We start from the raw sequence: 22422 nt of genomic DNA on the forward strand, positions 1-22422 counted from the left end.
AGTATTTTGGAACTATAGTAATATATTTTTGAGTTAAACACATTTCTCTCTAACAATTTGGGAATTTTCTTACACTAGTGCTCATGACATTTTAATGATACATCAAATATACTTTTTTATCTCTGTGCTCGTTGTAGTTACAATCTTCTATGGCAAAGATTAAATGCCTCAAGATACCTTAAAGTACATGTCAATTAAGGACACTTACTATATGTATTGAAGTAGAAGGTACATTTGACCAGCCATAAGTATTGATCCTGAATTATTTCTGTGTAAAACAATGCTGAAAGAATTAAGTTCACATCATCCAGTTATTGCTCAGATATTATGAAAGGTACTAAAAAATATGCTGATTACACTTACGTAATGGGAAGAACTTCAGTTTTCTCTGTTGGGAGCTTTCAAAAGCAAAAATTAGTAACTGACTTCGAGTTATTGCTGACTTCTGCAAAGCTTGCCAATTGCACCTTAGAGAAATGTGCTATTACTGTTAGCACCCAAACAAGCCATATAATTGAGTGGTATTCATATTTACCATCAAAACCCCTAAATATACGAGAATTTTCATCTATGTCTCTCTAGGAGGATGTTTTTGGTAGATAAATTAGATGTCAGGCCTAATTTAGATATTAATATAAAGGTCTGTTAAAAGTACATCATAGCATTAATTTCTGTGTCTTTATGATATGAAGTGATTAAAAGTACTTGTACATTATGAGCTTGGAATTTTCCAATGCTTTTAACTTGTTTTAAACATTAATCTTGTATTTTAATGTTAGATTTTTACTTTTTAAAATGCAGTAAAATCTAAGAGAAAAGAAGGAAGAAGACCTAGTAATGCCACTCAGGATTTTTATTAATGAATTCTCTGTCAAGGCAATTGCACTGATAAATCTGAAGATGACATCTAGTGAAGTACTATTCTATTTCCTTTTGAGTATTCTTTATCTTGGTAGTCTTTCATGACTTGCAGTGATTTATAACAAACAATGTTGCTCTCACTTCCTGCTCTCTTGTCATTTCATGGATGGTCACCAAAATCTTAATTCACATCAGCACTACAACAGTGCTAGGGACCAGCATAGCTGTACTGCTTAATTCTTTCAGCATTATCCATGGTGCTTTGCAGGTCAGAAAAATTAATAAAGTCAAACCAGCTGGTGTGTCTCATCCTGCTCTTTATTGAACTGGTGCAAATCGGGAAAAATATGGCTGAGTCATGCAAGTTATTTTGGAGATGTTGAAGATGTTTCAGCACAATATAAATTGTGCTCAAAATATATCGGGTAAGGTACAGAAGAAATTATTTTAGACTGATCTGATTTAAAGATTTTTTAAAATAGGTGTACTTATGAAGGGATTCTTTTCTGTCTTTGGAGTTGCTTTTCAATAATGACATTTAGAATGTAATCATGAAATTTAGATAGCTATTTCCCAGTATTCAGGGGATATCTGTAGAAGCATGGTAGCACAAATTCTAATTAACTTGGAGGGATCTGTGGGAGGAATCACTTTTTTCACCTGCATGTAGGAAGATGATGTTTAAGGCTTAAGAGAAAATCCCATAACTAGAGCTGTGCTTGCAATTATTCTGTATTCAAAGCATCCCTCCATGTCTCTTGCTCAATCAGTATCAACCATTAAACTTTTGGACTGAATTCTCCTTGGTTTTCTCTGAGTACAATCTTACCTTGCAAATAATTCCGGTATTATATTCTTTGAATTCAAGCAAATAAATGGTAATGGATTACATTTTATAATGAAAGTATTTTAAACTCTAGGTCATAAAAAAGAGAAGTTCTCATATTACTGCAAAGAATATTGTCAACAGCTATTTTGATATTCATTAAGTGAATTAATTCCTTTTCAAAAGGAAGAATTTGGAACAAAATTAACTGAAATCGCCACTTTTTTGAGATGTGGAATAATCTAAAACATCCTTTAAAATCAACATTGCCTCTAATGCCACAATGAGGGTGAAAGGCTTATGTCTTTCATACCCAGTAAATACAAAATAAGCAATTACAATGCCTCAGTCTCTTCTGAATTCAACTTTATTTTAATCTTTATTTTATTGCAACATTTTTAAGAAGAAAACTTTGTTTCTATTTAGTTAACTATGAGGTTTGTCACCAGAACTATAGTGTAGCTATTTTATTTCACTTATTATTTAATAATAATAGTATTATTTTGGAGGGCTTTGTTTTTAGTTTGCTGGGGGTTTTGGTTTTGTTTTCTAATGAAAACCAAATTCCACCCAAAACAGATATTGTTTATTCAGCTTTGGATGCAAATTTTGTGCATAGAGGTACATATCTCCTTTATATAGTACTTTTTTCTGATAAACAATGATTTTTTCCCCACATGATGGTGCTCAATTAATGTTAGAGCAATTGAGTGTCTTCTTAATTCGTTCTTGTTTGAAATATGATTCAACAACTTTCTGAATGCTATCCAATCTTTTCAATAGCAACTGCTAATTTGTTACTAACTTTATCAGAGCTTTTTGTGAAATTTTCTTGTTTTGTGAACATTAACAATATCCACATAATCTTTGGAGGTGAAAGTATGATCCTGCTTTTATAGAAAGGAAAGTGGAAAACAGAAATTTTATACTGTTATTAATTTTGAGGTCTGATAGTTTATTTATCATTGAATCAATTTTTTTGTTTGACTACAGAGCTACCTTTAGATCTTAATTCATTTTCTACTTTGTAAAAAATGAGACAGCATCTTCTCTCCTTGTAAATCCTATGGACACATGAAACCTGGGTCTGTGAATGTATGAAGAGCTTTCTAACCATACAAAACACAAATCAATATTGTATAAATCTTTAATCTATTTAGTTGAACAATATGTATAATGGAATTAAGCATCCATGATTACCTATATATATCAAAAGAAAGCAAAGGTATAAATTGCAGCCTAATATGATAGTGATATCAGTATAATTAGAACCTTGTGCATCCACCACAGTGCTTTTTCAGTATATTAGTGAATGGCATGTCTCTGAACATTAGGTTTGCATCCTTTAACACCAGTATTAAAGAGAAATTAGGCTTTTGCCAAAATGTTTAATGGGTGTCTGCCAGGAGCAAAGGAAAAGTGAGGTTTGAATCTTTAACTTCATTCAAAGTACCACCAGATAGGGATTCTTCTGTTTGTTTGCAACTTCTTCTGGTTTGCAGGAGTTTAGTCTCCTCCTGAGCCACATGTGCTGGCTTTGCATTGAATCTTCAACACAAACTGTCCCTTGTTTGTCAGAGTTTTAATTATGCAGCTGTATTCTTGAAAAATTTTCTTGTTGGCTTATGCACAACAAAAGGCAGGGGCCAGCATTTATTGAAGCACAATAATAATTTATCAGGATAATATTAACACACACTACTTCAGACTAACTTAATCTGTTCATTGCAGATAGCAGGAGGTTGCCATTCTTTGCTATTTCCTAGTGTTTTCAGGCTTTTTCATGATTCCTTTTTTTTTTCCACTGGACGCCAGGGTTAACAAACAAATAAGTGGGTGGCAATTTCAAGCACAAAAGTAAGCTACAGGCAGTCCTTGTTAATTTGATTTTCACGATCTGCTTTGATTTGCATAATTGTAGCAGGTAAGTTGAGCTCAAATGGTTATGCCAGGGAAGCAACTCCTGACTTCTTGCTTCATGAGGTAATTCATCATACTGTGGAATATTAATAACAAAATTTGGGAAAAGTTATATTGGTTAAATTGCAAATGAAGAAAAGTTATGAGCAAAAATGCTACAATATGCTGCTCCTTGCTTGTATTTTATGAAAAACTCTGCCCGTGCCCACATTTCTGGGTAACAAGCAATAATACAGATGATACCATGCCTCACAATGTAATGTGCTGTGTTGAGTGCCCAAGTAGCTGTGGATAAGTAGCGGGAAATATATGGTTGAGATTTTGTTAATATACTGTTGAGTAATTTGAAGTGGCAAACCTTATTTTCTTAGATAGTCCTTCTGGTCTAAACTCTAAGACCCTGAGAAAATTTAATTTGCAATCTCTGGATGCTAATGGCATCCTGAAGAATAGCAGCAGTGCTATCAGTACTTAATTCCTCAGCTTTGGTATTGTTTATCTGTAACTCTTATCCATATATTTTTACATATATTTATGCTTTTTAATTCAGAAAAATGCGCCACAGTGAAAAAGAAAGGAATATGGGGAGCGGGCTATTTACATAAATTGGATATAGATTTATACACAAAAATCAAAGTTAGATTCCAACTCTTGCTTACCTGTCTTTTCCAGCAAAAATAAGTATTCTATTAGGTACTATGTCCAGATATTCCAGATATTAGAAATTAATACAGCAAAATTGAAAGCTGGTTTCTTGAAACAAGATAAAAATCACCTGAGTTTTTAATTTAATTTTCCTTAAACATTTATAGATATAGATATAGATATAGATATAGATATAGATATAGATATAGATGATATAGATATAGATATAGATATAGATATAGATATAGATATAGATATAGATATATATGACTATTCAGAGTCCCTAGTTTGCTTTCCATTTAAAGGTGAAAAATAATTTTTTAGGACTTGACTGCAAACTTTCAGCTGCTCCTTTTACCTCCTTTTTACATATACTCAGCTCTTGTCTGCTTTTCTTAATTATTTTGTCTTTGCTCACTGAAATTTCAGCCTGTTAAATTTGTCTGCTTTGAGGAACTTCTGTGTTTTGCAGTAAACTTTCTGAAGTACCAGTTTGGATTAAGGAGGATTTTACTTTTATGAATAAAAGTCTCTAGAATGTGCTCAATACAAGTGCAAAATAGGATACTGCACTTTAATTTATCATCTTTTGTATTTCGAGCCTTTTTATGTACATTATTTTTGTAATATATTTTATTCTACTTCAGAGGCATTTGAGTGGTTGTCTTGTGATACACAGAGCACAAACACAATTTTTAGGAGCTTATTACTAGGTGTTCATGGCATGTAGCCATTTTCATAAGCAATTTATTACAGTATGGCATGATTGTGAGTACTTCTGAAGAACAGCAAACTTTCTTCCTCTTTCCTGAAGTTCTCAGTGATGAAGAGGCTTTCAGCAGCAATTGGTATCCTTCCCTCTTGTGCATCAGCAGAATTTCCCTACAGGTAAAGCTTTCACTGCCATGGCTATCACATCTCCCTGGCTAGTGTTGAATTACAATAACTAGTTTGTGTTCACCCCTATCAACATGGAATATGCCATGTAACTACTATGGCACTTACTCATTTTTTCTGAGCTGTGTGTTTGCACAACTATTTGGTATTCTTTGTTAAAGGTAACTCCTAAGGCTTTATTAAAACATTTTTGTCTCATGATTAAGAAATTTCCATGAGTTCTTAATAAAGCTCTGAACTTACTGAAGCTGTTACATCATACAGCCATTAAAACATGATTACAGCTCAGACTCAGTGTGGCCATTTATGGGCTTGCAGACTTTCCAGGCAACAACTTGACTCCCTTGGAAAATTGTCTCTTTTCCCTTTTGTGATGAGCAAAATTGAGACATACACTTATATGTTTAAATGTACATACGGGTTTGCTTCTCCTGACTGCCTGTACTAGGACTAAGAATTAATTCCTTTCTCTTTCACTGCATCCCTACTTAAATGGTGTTTGTGCAGGCCATGGAAAAAAATGCAAACTGAAACACAATTACAGCACCACAGGCTACAACATAGGCAAGTCTTTTGTAAGGTTTCAAAGGTTTGGATTTATCTTAACAATGTTTGTTGCTGAGCACTTTGGCAGAAGTAAAAACCTGATCATGCTTTTCAGGTTTTTCCAGGTATTGAAACAGAATTTTCTTTATTTCACTAATGAGTACATGTACCATCAAACCCAAATAGCCAGAGAGAATAAATGGAAAACTAAGACTAGAAATTAATTTTGTGACTCTGCTTATATTGAACTAGAAGATATTAGAATAATAATGAAAAATTTAAATTGCTGGCATTAAAAATTGTATATTTTAAGGACAAAGCTTCTGCTTATATACTTTAAGGACAAGGTTAACTCAAAATTGAAGATTATCAGGTAGCTAGAAACTGATAGTACTTTGAGACCTTGAAGACTTCCAAAGTACTGTACAGGCAGTCTCTCAGTTCATGTGCTCCTTCTGAAAACTGATCTGGCAGCTCTATATCAACTAGTTTGTGAAAGGCTTCTAGTACAAGGGCAACTGGACAGGTTCATGATCTCAGCAAAATACTGCTACATTCTCCAGAGCCAAGGTGAGGTTACCGTGGGTAGACTTTATATTGTGCTAGAAACCCTATGTATCAGCATTTTCTGAGGTTTGGGGGGGTGGGTGGGGGGGTGGGTGTTTATGTTTCATTATCTAAGACCATTCTTTTCTCTTTTGTAACCTCTCTCTGCTGCTTATGCTAAAAAATGAGAGTCAAAGTCTTCTAACCATCTGGAGAAAGAGAGAATCCTAAATAAACAGGAATGGCAAAATGCACAAATATCAGTACTCTAAAATAGCAAGAACTCAAAAGGCTTCCTCTGCACAGTGACTTTGTAGATTAGGGTGTGTACCCCCGCTTCTTTTCTCTAGGGATTTATAATCCTGAAAGAACATAGGGAAGTTTCCCATTGCTGCTACAGTAAGTGAAATGACTGTACTATGGAGTTATCTGACAGTATTTAAAGAACCATGGTATCAGTCTGAGCAGGTTACTCATCTGAATATGGAATGTCACTTCTTCATTACTATTGTTACATATTTATTTATTAGAATTTCCACCTTAGACCTTCTAGGCTAGGATATGTATTCATTCACCCTTTGGCTGGCAGAAAAAAAAATTGGGAATTTTTCAGGGAAGAATGTTGAAAGAATGCTATAGGATGTACTAAAAATCACAGAAAAATGCCTATTCCTTAAATAAATGAAATAGCCTAACCATGCAAATAATGCCTGGGGCCACACAGCTGGCGGAGAATCATCCATGTCCCAGACTCACTGTCCAATGAGCACCTCCAGAGGCATTTGCTATCTACCACGGGTGTTTCTTCTCCTTGCAGCAAAGTAAGCCTGTGCTTCACCCTGCAATATTGTTACTCATATAAGAAGGTCCCTGTGAGCTGAGATGCTTGGGACCCTTCTCAGATGCTAGAGCCGAAACGTGTCTGGGTCTGCCGGGGGCTGAGGACGCTCCGTAGCCCCCGGGGCCGCCAGTCCCTGCGCTGCCCCGCCCCACCCGGCTCGGCTACAGGTGGATAAGGGTGGCTCTTTCCCAGCTCCCCGCTCTCCTGCCGCCCGTCCTTCCCCACGGGGCTCTCCACAGGCGCCCCCCTCCCCCTTCCTTTGGAGGGGCGCGGGAGGGGGAGCGGGCGCGGCTCCGCACCTGTGCGCGGCTGCCCGGGGCGGGAGCGCCGTGCGGGGCCGCGGCTGACGAGCGGGGGGCTCCCGGCGCCGGAGGCGGCGCGGCGGCATCCCCATCCTCCTTCTCCTCCCCATCCCTCCGCCTCCTCCCTCCCTCCTTCCCCCGGGCGCCCTCTGCACTTTCTTCTCGAGCCACCCTCGTAGACAAACTTTGATGGGGAACCTCGCACCGCGCTGGAAAAATGCCGGTTATGAAGGGATTACTGGCACCCCAGAACACCTTCCTCGACACCATCGCCACCCGGTTTGACGGCACACGTGAGTCCGGGCAGGGGCTCCGGACTCCCGGAGAAGGGGATGCGCTGGGGGCATTGCGCGTACGGGGGGAGCTTCCTCCTCCCTCCGCCCCGCCGGGGTTTCCCTGGTACCAGAAGCCGGCAATGAGGAAGGCGAGGCGAGGGAGCTCTCTGCCTCTCCCGCTCGCCTGCCTGGCTTCTCAGCAGCTTTGCAGACGAGGAGGGCGCCAGGTCCCCCCGTCTTCGCTCCCCTTCGCGGGGGCTCCGAGGAGGCAGAAGCCCGGCTCCCTGCAGGAAAGTTGCGCGCTGGACTGGGGCTTCCCCCGCGCCCCGGGCAGCCGAGAGACCGCCAGGGAAAGGCACGCTCAAAGCCTGGGCAGGGCTTTGGTAGGAGGTTTGGGGAATTTATTTTGTTAAGTATCCCCAGCCTTGAGGGGGTTGGAAATCTCCCCAAAAGCTGAATTTCTGTAAATCGGGCTCAGCAGTGGCAGCAGCTGTTGCAGGGCGTTGGCGGAGGCAGGCAGCCGGGGAGGGAGCGGAGCCCTGGGCAGCGGCTCTGGCAGCGGCGGGGCCGGCTGCAGGACCACGGACAGGGACAGGTCCGGGCTGGGCGGGCCCCGGCCCGGCTCCGCTCCGCTCCTCCCGCTCGGCCCCGCCGCGCAGCTCCCCGGCCAGGCGCTGCCTTCCCCGGCTGGCCTGCTCCCCCTCCGGCCGTGCGGGAGGACCCGCCTGTTTCTTGACTTTTGTTTCTTCTTTAACGGGGCTCGTGCATAATAAAAAGAGCAGGGAGATAGCGGATTTGGGCCAAAATGGACTGCCTTCCCTTTAATTCCCTTCTAAGAAATCTAGACATCGATAGTGGAGAACAAACTCAGATTTGAGTTGCTGTTAGCTGTTTCTTGACTGAAAGCATTGCTATCTTGTTGATTATTGGCATTCTCTCCATGGTTCAATTACCGTGTGATTAAGACAGCTGAACTGTGATTACTGAATCAGCAAGTTCTAAAACGTCAAGAAAATGATGCAGTCACAGAGATCAATTGCAGAGAAGCACAGAACAGCATTGTAACTGCTCTGCTAGTCTGAGGATACACAGATAATTATGATCCAGGGTTGTGTGTAACTGATACTTCACTACAAAGCAATCGCTCATAAGACTACTTAGATGTACCTTTAAATTCCTTTAATACAGAACTCAAAGTCCTTTGCCCCGCATCCTCCAACCTTTTATTTCGACAAAGTGTATGAGTATTATTTACTGCATATTGAAGCATGTGGCTCTTATTGGACTTTTGTTGCTGATACTGCCATTTGCCAGAAAAGCAATTCTTCCCTTTGTGCTCAGGACCCTCCCCCTTCACAATGGTTTCCTTTCAGAGGATGGAGCACACAATCTGTGAGCTGCACACACAAACACTTCACATATTCTATACTGTTCTTCAACGATTCAATTTAGCAAGTAATATTAGTGATGACATCCAGGTCTCTTATTAAAGAAAACACCAGAAAAATGTCTAATCCCCATCTTCTCAGGGACACCAACAGGCGAGTGTGGTAGAAAGCTTATTTCTTAGCTGGATTCTACATCCATATTGAGCTACCCTTTTAAGCCAGTGATTTTACTGACTTCCATGAAGTGAAGGACTGACCTTTTCTTAAACAAAAAACAGACCCCGGTGTCTTACATTGAAATTTAATGCTAGCAACTAATCTACTTTTTCCTGGGATATAATTGAAAAAGAATGTAATTAGGTGTTTAAGTTCACCAGAAAGTACAGCACATTATCTATTTATTAGAGTCATTGAAATATTTCTTTTTAGTAAGCTTTCCAGAATCTGGCTTAAATATTAAACAGGTGTATTCTAGAAGTTGTCATTGTACAATTATTAGTATGTGAAATATTCCAGGACATTCATACAGAAAGATGCTTTATGTACTATGTGGTTTTACACCTAGAAAAACTTTGCAGAAAGATGCTATTCTATGGAAAACTGCTGGCATGTCTCTTAAAATACAGAATAGCGTAACATCTCCTTTAGAGTGTTAAAGTGATGAATCAACTTCATGTCATCTGAAACAAAGTTTCAGAAATAGAAAATAGTTCAGAAACAGCTCATCTGCTTTGTTGCTTTGGAAATGCTAAATTTAAATATAAAATTAATACTTCTTTAACTGCCCAAAAAATTAAAGAAGCACAATTTTTCAAAATGTGTGTACATATGTGACCATCAAGTTGAAAAATTAAAACTAATTTATCTTTCTTTTAAATTGCCCGTGTGGCTGGTATTCCTGAGCTTGCTCAGGTGGATAAAGCTAGAAGTAGTAGGCATGGCTAATCCTTGCAGGAATCAGTCCCATGCTTTACTAGTTTTACAGGTGATACAGCCTGTAGAAAGAGTAGGATTGACCCATGGCACCGAACCTGAGGCTATGTTTCACTAACTTGGACTTCCCACATGATGATATTTAAATGTTAAAACACGGTATCATATCCAATGTCCTTTTTTTTCCTTCTTTTTCTTTCCTGTTGTTTTAATACGGTCTGTAGTTAACAGACCTCTTTCCAGTTTAAGCCTCTGGGAAGGATATATTATGTTGTCATCAGCGATAGACTAATCCACCAATGCATCTTTAATCCAGAAGAGGGATAATTCTAATTCCGGGCAAAAGTGCAAGAAGGGATTCCAGATAATATTAGAAAATATGCTTTGCTTTGCACGAAATTGTCAAAATTTCATTGACAGAACTTTTTAAACTACACTATTGCAGTGATTTATGTCTAATTAGCACCTATAAATTACACTATGAAATACTACATATCTCGGAAAATGTATAAAACAAGTTCTTTGCAGGTGCTCGGAATTCTCCCAGTAGATATTTTTTTTTGCACTACGGTACACATAAGTATTCTTTACATATAAAACCAATAACATGTGCTAAAGAAAGCAATTAGTTTAATTTTGGTGTTACTATTAGTTGTGCAGGAGATTGCAGAAGTCTCCTGCAAATTTCCCACTACCTGTGTTGCACATGTGGAAGAGCAGCATTAAAGGTTTGCTTCTCTGCATTTCCAAATCAGAGCACTTGGCTCTGCCTATGTGCTTTTATGCTGACACCTTCTTCCAACTCAAAAATAACTTTTGTGCACCTGACATCACAATTTAAGTTAATGGTTTCTCACAATGTTTCCCTCTCTGTGCAAAATGTAAACACCAAGTCATCCAAAGACTTTTTGTCCCCTCTGTTAACAATGTGTTTATTGCATACTTGGAAAACAAACAGAAGTATTTTCAAGTGAGTGGTGTGTGGTTTAAGGCTTTTGCTTGGTTTAGTTTTGTTTTTCTTTTTATATTTTTAAAAAAATAGCATTTTCAAGTGTGGAAATATTTCAAATATAAACCTATAATTAACTCCACCACCAAATATTATGAAACTGAATGTCTGAAGTGAGTTATTTCACTTCAAATTTTGAATGGGAAATTTGCATGTTGTTGCTTCTTAACCCTGTTTAGATTAGGCAAAGCATTCAGAAATGGTTGCATGGTAAGAAATTATGTTCTATTGTTTTCACACACACACACACACACACACACACATATATATATATATATATATATGTACAAAAATATTCTGCATGCACTATTTATTTATTTAAATAGATTAAATATACACTAAGGTGGTGGTTTCTGAAAATTTGTGACTTTCTCAGGGAGAAAAGTTAACAGAGATTCAGTAAATAGCCTTATTAATTTATATTTTAAAAATAAAAACAATTCTGTATATGGTTATACTATGAAATGACAGCTGAAGTTCTATAATTATCTCCTGTCTGTCATATGTGATCAGATTCCAAATTAAGCATGTACTTCATATTTTTATTGACAATTTTACACTATCCATCTAACCTGAAGATCAAGCTGAGTAAATTCCTTCTTGCTCAGTGTCAATGGTGATAATTTGTTAATTCTCTATTTACTGAACAACTTCTACATTCAAATATGTTTTCCAATTAAAATCATGCTCAAGTACTATCAAAAGGATCTTTGCACCTAAGCAGCAATTTTCATAACTGGTGTTTTTTTCCTTCCTGATAAAATGGAATCAGTTTTCTGATTGTTTTAGTTACCTTGAGGTGTGATTGAAAGGTACCTGATGAGAACATACAGATTTAAGCATTCCAAATGTGATGTCAGCATACTTCTGCTGGCACTGGTGGGTAGAACCAGGTTGTCTCTTTTGCATCATTGTCAGTTGGTACAGACTGAAAGCCTTTGTATGCAGTGATCTTTCCAGATTGCAGGGTCAGATTCCTCCCCCACTCTTTCCCAGCTACCCTCAGCACTTGCTTTTCTGTCTCACAAACAAACTGGTGATGTCTGCTAAGTTGAGCCAATGAACTAACACTTTCTGCAACTTTGTTGTCAAATTCTGTCTCATTCAGGATGAATCTGTCCTCTCTACCCCAGTCAATGTGCTGCTTAATAGTATCACAGAAACTTCAAAAGCAGAAAAGTGCTTCTTGGCTGCCTGGGGGTTCTCTCTCAAACAGGCTCAAGAATTGCAGCAGTGTCAGATGTAGAAAAGCAACAACTGAGTTTCCAGGGGTGGGGGGAAAGCTTTTGATCAGACTCCAGGATCAGAATGGTCCACCTGACAAAGACAAAATATGCTCCAATCACAGACCAGGAGCAGAGTGACTGGAAAGCTGCCCAGCAGAAAAGTCCTTTGGGGTGCTGGGTGGCAGCTGGCTGAACATGAGCCAGTGTGTGCCCAGGTGTCCAAGAAGGCCACTGGCATCCTGGTCTGTATTAGGAATTGTGGGGCCAGTAGGACCAGGGCAGTGATCATAGCCTCATACATGGCACTGGTGAGGCTGCAGCTAAAATACAGTGTCCAGTTCTGGGCCCTCCAAATCAGGAAGGTCATTGAGGTGCTGGAGTGGGTACAGAGCAGGACAATGAAGCTGGTGAAGAGTCGGGAGAGAATGTCCTATGAGGAGCAGCTGAGGGAGCTGGGTTGTTCAGCCTGGAGAAAAAGAGGCTCAGGGGAGACCTTATTACTCTCTACAACTGCCTGAAAGGAGGGTGTAGCCAGGTGAGGATTGCTCTCTTCTTCAGGCAGTCAGTGACAGGATGAGAGGACACAGTCTCAAGCTGTCCTAGGGGAAGCTTAGGTTAGAAAGAAATTCTTCACTGTCCCTGGAGGTGTGTAAGAAAAGACTGGATATGGCACTTGGTGTAAACATGGTAGTGTTCAGTCATAGGTTGGACTTGCTGATTTCAGAGGTTTTTTCCAACTGAGTTGATTCTGAGATTCTGTAAAATCCTGTGACCAAGGAAGGGTGACTCAAACTATGATAAGCACTAATCAAAGTCAATGAGACTTCAAAGCAGTGACAGTGTAAAATCTGGTGGTCTGTCAAACTGTCCCTCTGAAGGAATAAGAGAAGGGAAGCTGGTCAAGTTCTTTGTTGTAGGGATGGGGTGAGTTGGCCAGAGGGAAATTTCCAAAGATGCTTCTGTTGTTGCTCCTATCTTAATGCAGAATTGTTTAGTGCTTTTACTCATGTCCTTGAACAAGTAAATAATGGGGTGTTGTGAATTAATCATTTGTCACTGGAAAAATATATGGTCAACAACTGGAAAGAATATTGCCTGTTCTCATCTCAGAGCCCCAAAAAAGCAGACCTTACCTCTCTCTACTTTTCTCTGTGAGATGTGACCAGCACTGCACCTTGCTGTAGCTCCATTACTAAAAAAGGCCAATATGTGTTTTAATACAAAACAGGGATTGGATGTTGGAACCTGTGTTGTGACGTTGCTCTTTGCTGGAAGTAACCAAGTGGCTAGATTAGGCAGCCAAATAGAAAATCTTCTTTTGGCACAAATTTTGGGGGTGTAGAACTTCATAATTTAAGGTCAGTTTATCTGGTTTTCTTCACTTTCAGCAGTTAGAGTAACTTCTGATTCTAACTTGAGCTGAAATTAGACCTGAAAGATGGAATTGGAAAGGTTTCAAGGCATCATAAGACCATGTTTTGCTTAATTTTTGAGTTCTAGTCCTAAGGATCTGATTCAAGCAAACAAAAATGTATTCAGGCATTACTTTTAATGTGCAATCACTTTAAAATAATGAAAAATAGTCATTACTGTATATTGTATTCAGAGTCCATGTTATTGCTAGAGAAAATACTGATGTATTCAAAGTTTTGGGTGATGTTGTCTTATTTTTTACTAGACAGAAATAAGACAGGATTATAATTTTGTAGTTCTTCCATTCAGAGGCTATATAATTCAGTAATCACACTAATCTTAGATTAGTATTATAAATATAAAGTTGGACTAATAGCACACATCATTACTTGAGAAATAAACCCTACATTTGTATTCAAGGCAAGCATTTGAGATAAGAGTGAAAATATTCTTTAAATAAGGGACTTTTTTTCCTGAGTGACAAAAGAATATTCTGTATTGATTTTGAGTAGAAACCTGATACACAGTGCAGTAATCAAATCAAGTCTGTATATTTGAAGTTACATATATTTGAATGAACATGTACTTTGTGTGAGTGGAAGAAATTTTTTAGGGTTTCCAAACCATAGATGATTATCTGGATTCCCATTAGAAAGTTTCTGTATATGTCCCTTTATTCCCTTCCCCAAACATTACGTTTTTCTCTGTCTACGCATTTCAATGAGTAAATAGGTTTATCCTGAAAACAGATTTCTCTTATTGTTATAATTACATTTGTACATTCAACTTCTATTTTATGAATTTTAATTTTATTTGTGCAGGTAGCAGTTTTATACACATTCCCAGTCTTTTTGGATGTAAAGGAAAGACACTCAGAGTATTTTTCAGTGCAATAAAGACAAAAACAGTGCCTCAAGCACATTTAGAAGTGTAATCAAATAGATGTATATGAATATGTTAAAATAAATGAGGTAAGATAGGGGTTTACAGAGCATTCACTGCTCTTAGTACTAGTCTGAGGAAATGAATTTTTGAACAAAAACCACAGTACATATATTACATATTCTGTAGCCTGCAAAAGTTTAACAAAGGCAGTTGCTACAGCAGTTTTGCATTATCACAAGCAAACTCATCTTACCTTGTGTTAAAGTGACTAAAAGAAAAAGCAGGTAAGGAAAAACCTGCTCACAGAGTAATTCTGTTTCTTGCCCACTCAATCTAAAAATATATAAATAAGAAACAAGGAAAAAAAGAAAAGGTGTCAAGGGAAAGAGGTGGAGGATGGGGAGGCACAGTAAAATAAAGAAACAAATGCAATATTCTCAAATCCCAGACAGCAGAGAGATTTTATAAACAGTAAAAAAATAAGTCTTCTTTTGGACTTTATCTTGCCAAGAGTTTCTGGCTCCTTCTGTTTTCTGGGACTGATAGTAGTATTCAAAGACTTTGTAACAGGTGTTGTTCTTAAAATACAAGCACATTCAACGTTGAATTTGACATTAAATATCGTCTGAGCATCCCTAAAGCTTAATGCTGGCTGTCAATCATTTCAGGGACAACTGAAGACAATTGTCTTATGGAGAAATATGTCGTCTTCCCTGTTGATCTTTTGAAGAGGAAACAGCTTCCAGTGTGCCAGCACTCAATTCACTTTCTCCTCAGGCCTTATTTCTGATGACTAGGAGTATAGGATTATTTTGCTTTTTTCTCTTTTTTAAACATATAGAAATACAGAAGGATTAATCTGAGCCAAATAGACCTGAAATTCATTGTTACAGCTTTTTTTGGTGGCCTTTTCTTTTTGCCTTCCATCTCACTCAATAGCTAGTTATGATATGTGACTAGGAATCTTATTCCAAAGGTATGAAAAAGAATTCCTTTTGTCATTTATTTGAGGTTTAGAATGAGAAAATTTTCCTTGGACAAATAGCTTGATTTCCCCCCTGCCTCCCCCCAAATGTCAGATAACTCCTGGACAAGTATTTATTTTTTCAAAAGTTCTGTCTTTTCTCATATTTTAGTTAGGAATTTCTCACAATTTAGTTTAGGAATTTATAGTGATAGAAAAATAATGGGGAAAGAATATTATTTTAGAGGAAAATATTTTTGCAGCAAAAACAATCTTCTTTGGGGAAGATCAAAAGAACTCTTGGAGAGTAAAAAACCTTCAAAAGTCAATAATAATCAGTGTATCAGTGACAAGCTGTTCTCTCTTCTTTTTTTGTGTGCTTTTTAATGGTCGAAATCAAAATACATGGTATTTTAATCCACATATTTCTTTTCACTTTATGCATTATGTTTGTGAGATGATAAGATATTCACTACATTTATTAAACTGGATTGTTTCTCTATTGTGTGGCAAGATCTTGAGGTTTGGAATTTGGACTTAATATTTTATTTTTTTCACTTTTAGAACAATGGGAAGAAAAATGCACCTCATAAAACCTGTAGTTATAGAATTATATGTTAGTGATTTAAATAATTAAAAGCTCAATGTAGAAAAGAATAGTTAATAAATATTAATGAAAGGTCTTGAGCTACACATTTGCCAAGATTAAAGAAAATTAACAGGATCCCTGATTTACAGGGGAATATATATATATAGCTGTAAGTTGTGTCTGCTTCAGTGCTGTAATAATTGGGTGATGGAATGGGAGGAAAAAGGTGAGAGAATAGTGTGGTTATGCACTATATTTTGGGGGCCTTTCAAGGTCTTACTGTAAATTAGTGTTTGGGATTTTAATGGCCATGGTTTTAATGGCCTTCTTTGAAGCAGAACTATGACTAAATTATCTTCTTAGTCATGCTCAAGAGTTGCTTCTGCACTGGAAACAGAAACCAGGATGCATTAGAAATCCTGACTGTCTTTGCTACCTCTTTGTATGTTTACAAGAATATTTACCCAAAGCTATTGGTGTGTTTGGGGGTTTTTTAGTTGACATATATGAGATGTTTAGACTTCACGAGGAGAGTGACTCTACTGCCATGCCTTGCAGAGCATGCACCTGAGAGTGGTTAGAGCAAGGCATGGTCCGTGCATCTGTTGCCAAAAACTTCTTGCCTGGAATTAGGCAGGTGATGCTCTTCCCTTGTACTGCACTGAGTACTTTCCCTAAGGAACGGGGTGGGAGGCTTGGCTACCCACATCAGTCGTGTGAACTCACTGCAGTGCAGTGTGGGACCACAGACAGGATCCACCCTTTACATGCTTATAGATTAAAGATTTTCCTTTGATAGGGTGGAGGTCTGCATCCAACTATTTTCAATTCCCTGTAAAAGCTTGCCATTTCCCCTTCTGAATCAGCGATTTTTTTTTTCCTCAAATTCATTTGCAATTACAGTTAATTTTTAATTAACAAATTTTTGTACATGTAAAGAGTAGCCATACGTGATGTCTGAATTTTAAAAAAGCAGTCTCTCATCCTTTGAGAACCTTTAAAAAACCCAGATTATAAGAAACCTTAAACACAAAATTGATTATTTTTTTAAAGTTTACTTACAGGATGAACTGCAGAGGTGATTGATTTTTAGAGGTAAGGGATAGTCCTGGGTGGTAAAGTGTGCAAGTGATGTTTGGCCAAGAAAGGAAAGAGGAGGGAGCAGCTGTGAAAAAGCAGAGATGGATTGACTGATGGGGTTGCTGAGTGAGCAGCAGGTATTGCTCTGGAATGAACCAAATGCTTCCCCATGCTGCTGATCGATCCCTGCAGCAGAGGCAGTGATCAGCAAGAGTCAGATGGACAGGTGGAAATTACTGCAGACATTTAAACACATCAGTCGTGATTCTTATATAAATAAGACAGACAGGTGTTGAACTGAGTTCATAGTGCTGTGAGCAGGATCCAGATGGGGATTTGGGATTTTGGTTCCAATTAGAACTCAGTTTTAATCATCAAATTAGATAGTGGGAGCAGTAAGTCTTGGAGAAATGCAGACACTGCTGCCTGCATCCAGTTGGAGCTATCTGAATTGCAGTTTTTTTTCTCCTGCTTTTGTTCTGATTAAATAAGACAGTTATATATCAACAATGTGCTTCCTTTTGACACCAAAGTATCTTCAGAAAAGCAATTATCTATCTGGACATTGCAACACTTTGTATTTCAAATAATTTTATAAATAGAGAAACATATAGGCAGGTGATAACCTGCTTTAATTACAGAATAAGTCATGCTTCAATAGGATAAATAGTTCATTTATTAATTTTTCTGCTGATGTTTGTCTCGTGGGAATGATTGATTGAACTGTCAGGGGAGATACAGACCTTCTGTTTGTGTCTTTTGTAGTGAATTATTGTAATTTTGCTAAGTTCTGCTGGGTTTTTAATGGGTATGCTTTTTAAAAAGAAATAATCACCACCTGATATTGTATCAATCTCACCTGGAATATATCAAATTACTGAAGCAATAACTTTATATATATAGATATGATCACTCAAAGAAAAAGGTGGAAATAAAACCAGCCACTTTATGCATCAAAAAGTCAGATGTGAAGTACAGGTAAATAATTCAACTGGCACTCTCACAAATGATGAGCATGAGGAGTGTCTCTTCCAGGGGAGCAGCAGACTAAGTTCACGGAAATAAAAGTAATTTAAATAAATAAATGATCTGGAATTATAGTAATTATTTTGCAGTTTAGCTTTATTCTTTATTTTAAAGCAAGTTTCCCTTTTATGAGTTCAGTGTAGGCAAGGTCCTCTCACTTCCTCTCACAAGGAAGACAAAGGCCAGAAAGCCCAACATTAGAAATACTGTGTGACCCACACCATGATGGATGGATCTTAATAAGCTGAGTTTTAGGAGCTGAGTGAAATAATTGCAAGTAAAACTAAGAGGTTAGAATTAATTGGAAGAATATTATTAGGTTTTTCCCCAGCCTGTTATGGTTGATATGTCAGTTTATATGAGCTGTCATTGAAAATAATGTTTCCAGGTGCTCTATTAAAGGTTATGAGACATCTTCTGCCACCTTTACATATTCTGTTTTATGGTATGACTTTCTAAGAGAAACAAGAATGAAGAAGGAGGAAGTTTTTTACATTTATAGAATTAAGACATTGGCTTCTAACCTTTTTGATGCTCAGAAGTCTATAAAATTGATTGTATGTAATTAAGATGTACATAACTATTTATTCAAGTAAGTATTTTTCTAAAGTGAAGTTAATGAGAAAGAATCCTTATTATGGTGTTCCATAGTTTGATAGTAGCTGTTTTTCTAGCTATTAAATTTTGGCATATTGCTGTGCTGAGAACAGTGATTTTATTTCATCTGTTTTAATGCTTAGAGTATTGTAGCAGTTTGCACAGCACTTGAATGTTTTTGTGTTCATTTATCATGTCTAATTCATGGTTTCCAGGGAGAATCTGTGAATGGCACAATAAACTAAATGTAATAACAGAATAGTTTCCTCTTGAAAGCAGGTGCTTCCTGATAGGTTTTTCAGGCTTGGCAAGCAAAGTTCGTGGCACCAAAATAATGCAGTGAGTGTTCTAATAGTTTGGCTGTGCAAAAAAATGGGATTCTTCCTTTTTGACAGACCAGCATTTTCTTTGGCACATAATACAATGCCATCTTGGGCCACATGATGCAGAATATCTCTGGGGGTGGTGATGAAAATTTGGCTATATCTTGCAGCCAGGCTCAGTACAACTGTAGGGCTTGCTGTTCTGCTGCAGGGAAGCACCAATACTTCCCTTGTTCTGGGAAACTCTTTTCCAGATAAGTCCTTGAATAAAAAATCAAGTATCAGAACTGGCATCTACATTAATAATTTGCACCCCTGACAGGAAAGGGTCTAAATTACAGCACTGTCTGATAGTCACAGGCCTGTGTGTTGGGATTATGAGGCAAAAGTCAAGAGTTTCTCTCTGTATTATCCAGAAAGTAAAATAGTCCCCAGAAATAAATCAAATTTTCTACAAAAATTTAATTTCTTTCTGGTAGCACTGCTGCTCCACATTAAGGGATATGTTTGTACATTTGTTAAATCCTCAATAGTGCCTACATCAATTTATGCTTGCACTTAAAATCAAACACGTGGTGTAATTATAGAAGATAAACTAAAACATATTTATAAAGCAAAAAAAATTCTCTTCAGTTTTTAATATCTGAAACTTTGGATCAATCCTGAAATTTTATCAAGTTTTCAGCTTTAGAAGTAATTTTTAGTCGCCTTTTAACATTTTACTCAAGAAATGTCATGACGACCAAAATAATTTTAAGATCTCTTGTAGCATCTAGGTATTATATGTTAAAATATAGTGCTACAGAACATAATAGCTACAGCAGAAGAGAAATAGAGAAGTAAAAACAGTGAAGGCTGTATTTTATTTTCAGAAGTCCAAATTACTATGAGAGTTACACTTCCTATGAGACATTCACCACTAAAAACCACTCTTGTACCTTATCTATCCTATTCTTGCCATGAAAGGGACAAGTTTCACACTCTTAATCCTTCCAGATAGTTCCTTTATATGAATGGATTGTTGCAGATGAGAAGCATATTTCCATCCTGACCCTGTGTTTCCAAAATTACTCTTATAAAATGATATCCTGACAAGACCAGACTAGCTGGAAATATTAAACTTGGCTGAAACTATACTGATGACAAGCAGGAAGGAACAAAGCATGGAACTAGATAGTCTAGGCCACAGAAACTAATCTTGCATTAGAAACAGAAAATATCTCACTTTTTCTAATCTTGTAATGGTCTCAATCACAGACTTTGAAGAAATGAAGAGGATTTTTCACCACATGAAATTTGTAACAACCTACACTATGATGAAACAGCATGTCTATAAAGAGCAATTCTATCTTTACTTGCAATGTGTATCTTTCAGAACATTAATGCTCAGTCAGCAAGACAAAAACTTTTCATCTAAATGTAGTTTTAAATGTCTAGGAGGAAAAAACTGTTCCTCTACTTTCCAAAAAGTTGTTCTAATGACACAGCTTTCACACAGCTTTCAGACCAAAATGAGAAAGAAATTGCATAAATGTTTAAAAAGAAAAAAATGCTTAAAAGTAAAAGAGGAACCCAAACAAACTTACATTGGTGAAAATGTGGCAATGATTTATGTGTTTTATCACATTGATATATTTTTATTTCAGAACTTCAGGATTGCAATATTGTGTTCTACCACATTTTGGGAAGCATCAAAAACAGAGTGGCTTTTGCTGGTATTAACTGCATTTTCTGAGGGACAGCTGAATTTATTTTCAAACTACTGAAAGTAAAAATAGAACTACTATGAATAATCTAAGGTGTCATGGTGTGTTTCCTGCTTTAAAAATCATCAAGACCAGAACCTCCTGGCACTTCAACCAAGTGCACTTAGCTGTTTCTTCAATGTAGTATCTTTCCCAATTCCTTTCATTCCAACTGGATGCCAGTGACCCAACCTGACTTTCTCTCAAGACCATTCTTGACCCAGCTCAGATCAGTAGGAAAATTTCTTTTGCCAAGTGTGAGAGAGTTGTCCTTGAAGTGTGGGGACATTGAGTTACTCCCTCATTCACCAGGCTAACTGTAAAAGTTCTGTGAGGTTTTATTTCCATAAATAATTCACAGGTTCCAAACTGTTTTGTGAGAACAGCAGCACAAACCCAAGTTTTTCTCCATAACCGAAATATAAAATCATTGATGAGAAATGAAAACCTGTAAGCCCTAGACCTGGACTGGTCAGCTTTAATATGCAGTGAACATGGTACCAATTGAAATGGACATCTAGAAAATTTCTTTGGATAGTCCTTTTCTCTTTGTTTTTAATTAATAATTTTTGGTTCCTAATTTCACATAGTGCTGAAATTCTAACATTTAATATTTGCTACAGTATCAGAGAAAAAAAATCTCTTCAGCTCTTGCAGTTGCAAGAATTATGAAAGGGATAAAAAATGATTCTATGTGCCAAAGAATCCTTGTTTACTCTTGCAGTTGAGCTGCTATATGAATATTCTGTAATCCAAGACTGTCAAACCGATGCTAAAATTTTGTGAAATTGGGGCACAAGTAATTTTTCTCCTGGCTGTTTTATAAAGCTTATTGTATCTCTTCTTCCCTGATAAATATTGCTGAAAATAGGCAGGGGATTTAGTGTTGAGAAGAGAGAAGATGAGGAGAAGAATCTGAGGTGTATGGGAAATGCAGTCACTTCAGTCCTGTTTGCTTTATTACAAAAAGCAGCAGTACATTAAAACTTCCTTGAGAGATTCAGCAAGCATGAGCAATCCATAGCAGCTCAAATATCACTCTTTAGAATACTCTGAAATAGACATCTAACTGATTCTGTACTGAAGCTTTCCAGTTTAAGGCTTTTTTGGCTTCAGGAACCTAAAGTAAATGTGATGCATTAACTCTGTGTCTATTGCAGTGAGGGAGAAAATAAATCAGTTGAAATGCTCGGAAGATAGTCATATATGCTATTTGTCCTTCTTACTATTTTAGACAGGAGGTTTTTTTAGCACTGAATACCTCTGAAAGGTATGGTGAACATGGCACTATTTTTCTTTGCTGAACTGGTTCAAGTTATTTGCAGAATGGAGTACAGGAAAGTGCTTTTCTTTCTTTTGTCTGCAGAGGGAATCTTGCATTCCAAATCTTTAGTGCTTCTTGGATGCACTCTAATTAGAGGTCTAAAATAGACTGTATAACTCCCCTTCATAACTGCATAAAACTTATAAGAATCTCATAATAGTGCCTCTCAAGTCTCTCATATCTGGAAATAGTGAAACCAATTATGTTTGAGAGTTGCCTTTTTCTGCTTTTATGGAAGGATCTTGCATAACACCCTGAGAA

The 22422-nt window shown here is 37.4% G+C and overlaps 1 protein-coding gene across 2 annotated transcripts in view; it reads left to right on the forward strand.

The window, feature by feature from the left end:
* The first annotated feature begins 1017 nt into the window (after nt 1-1017).
* The window catches only part of KCNH8 (potassium voltage-gated channel subfamily H member 8), a 186575-nt gene continuing 165170 nt past the window's right edge, over nt 1018-22422 (forward strand). Inside the window, exon 1 of one of the 2 annotated variants that reach the window (XM_085568971.1) lies at nt 1018-7677. In XM_085568971.1, coding sequence (XP_085425097.1) covers nt 7602-7677 — 76 coding nt within the window. In that variant the 5' untranslated portion in view covers nt 1018-7601. The remainder of the gene's footprint in view (nt 7678-22422) is intronic. The other variant, XM_021538123.4, reaches the window with a different exon arrangement.

The sequence above is a fragment of the Lonchura striata genome, chromosome 2 (assembly GCF_050655825.1).
Source record: "Lonchura striata isolate lonStrDom1 chromosome 2, ASM5065582v1, whole genome shotgun sequence".
Taxonomy (NCBI): domain Eukaryota; kingdom Metazoa; phylum Chordata; class Aves; order Passeriformes; family Estrildidae; genus Lonchura; species Lonchura striata.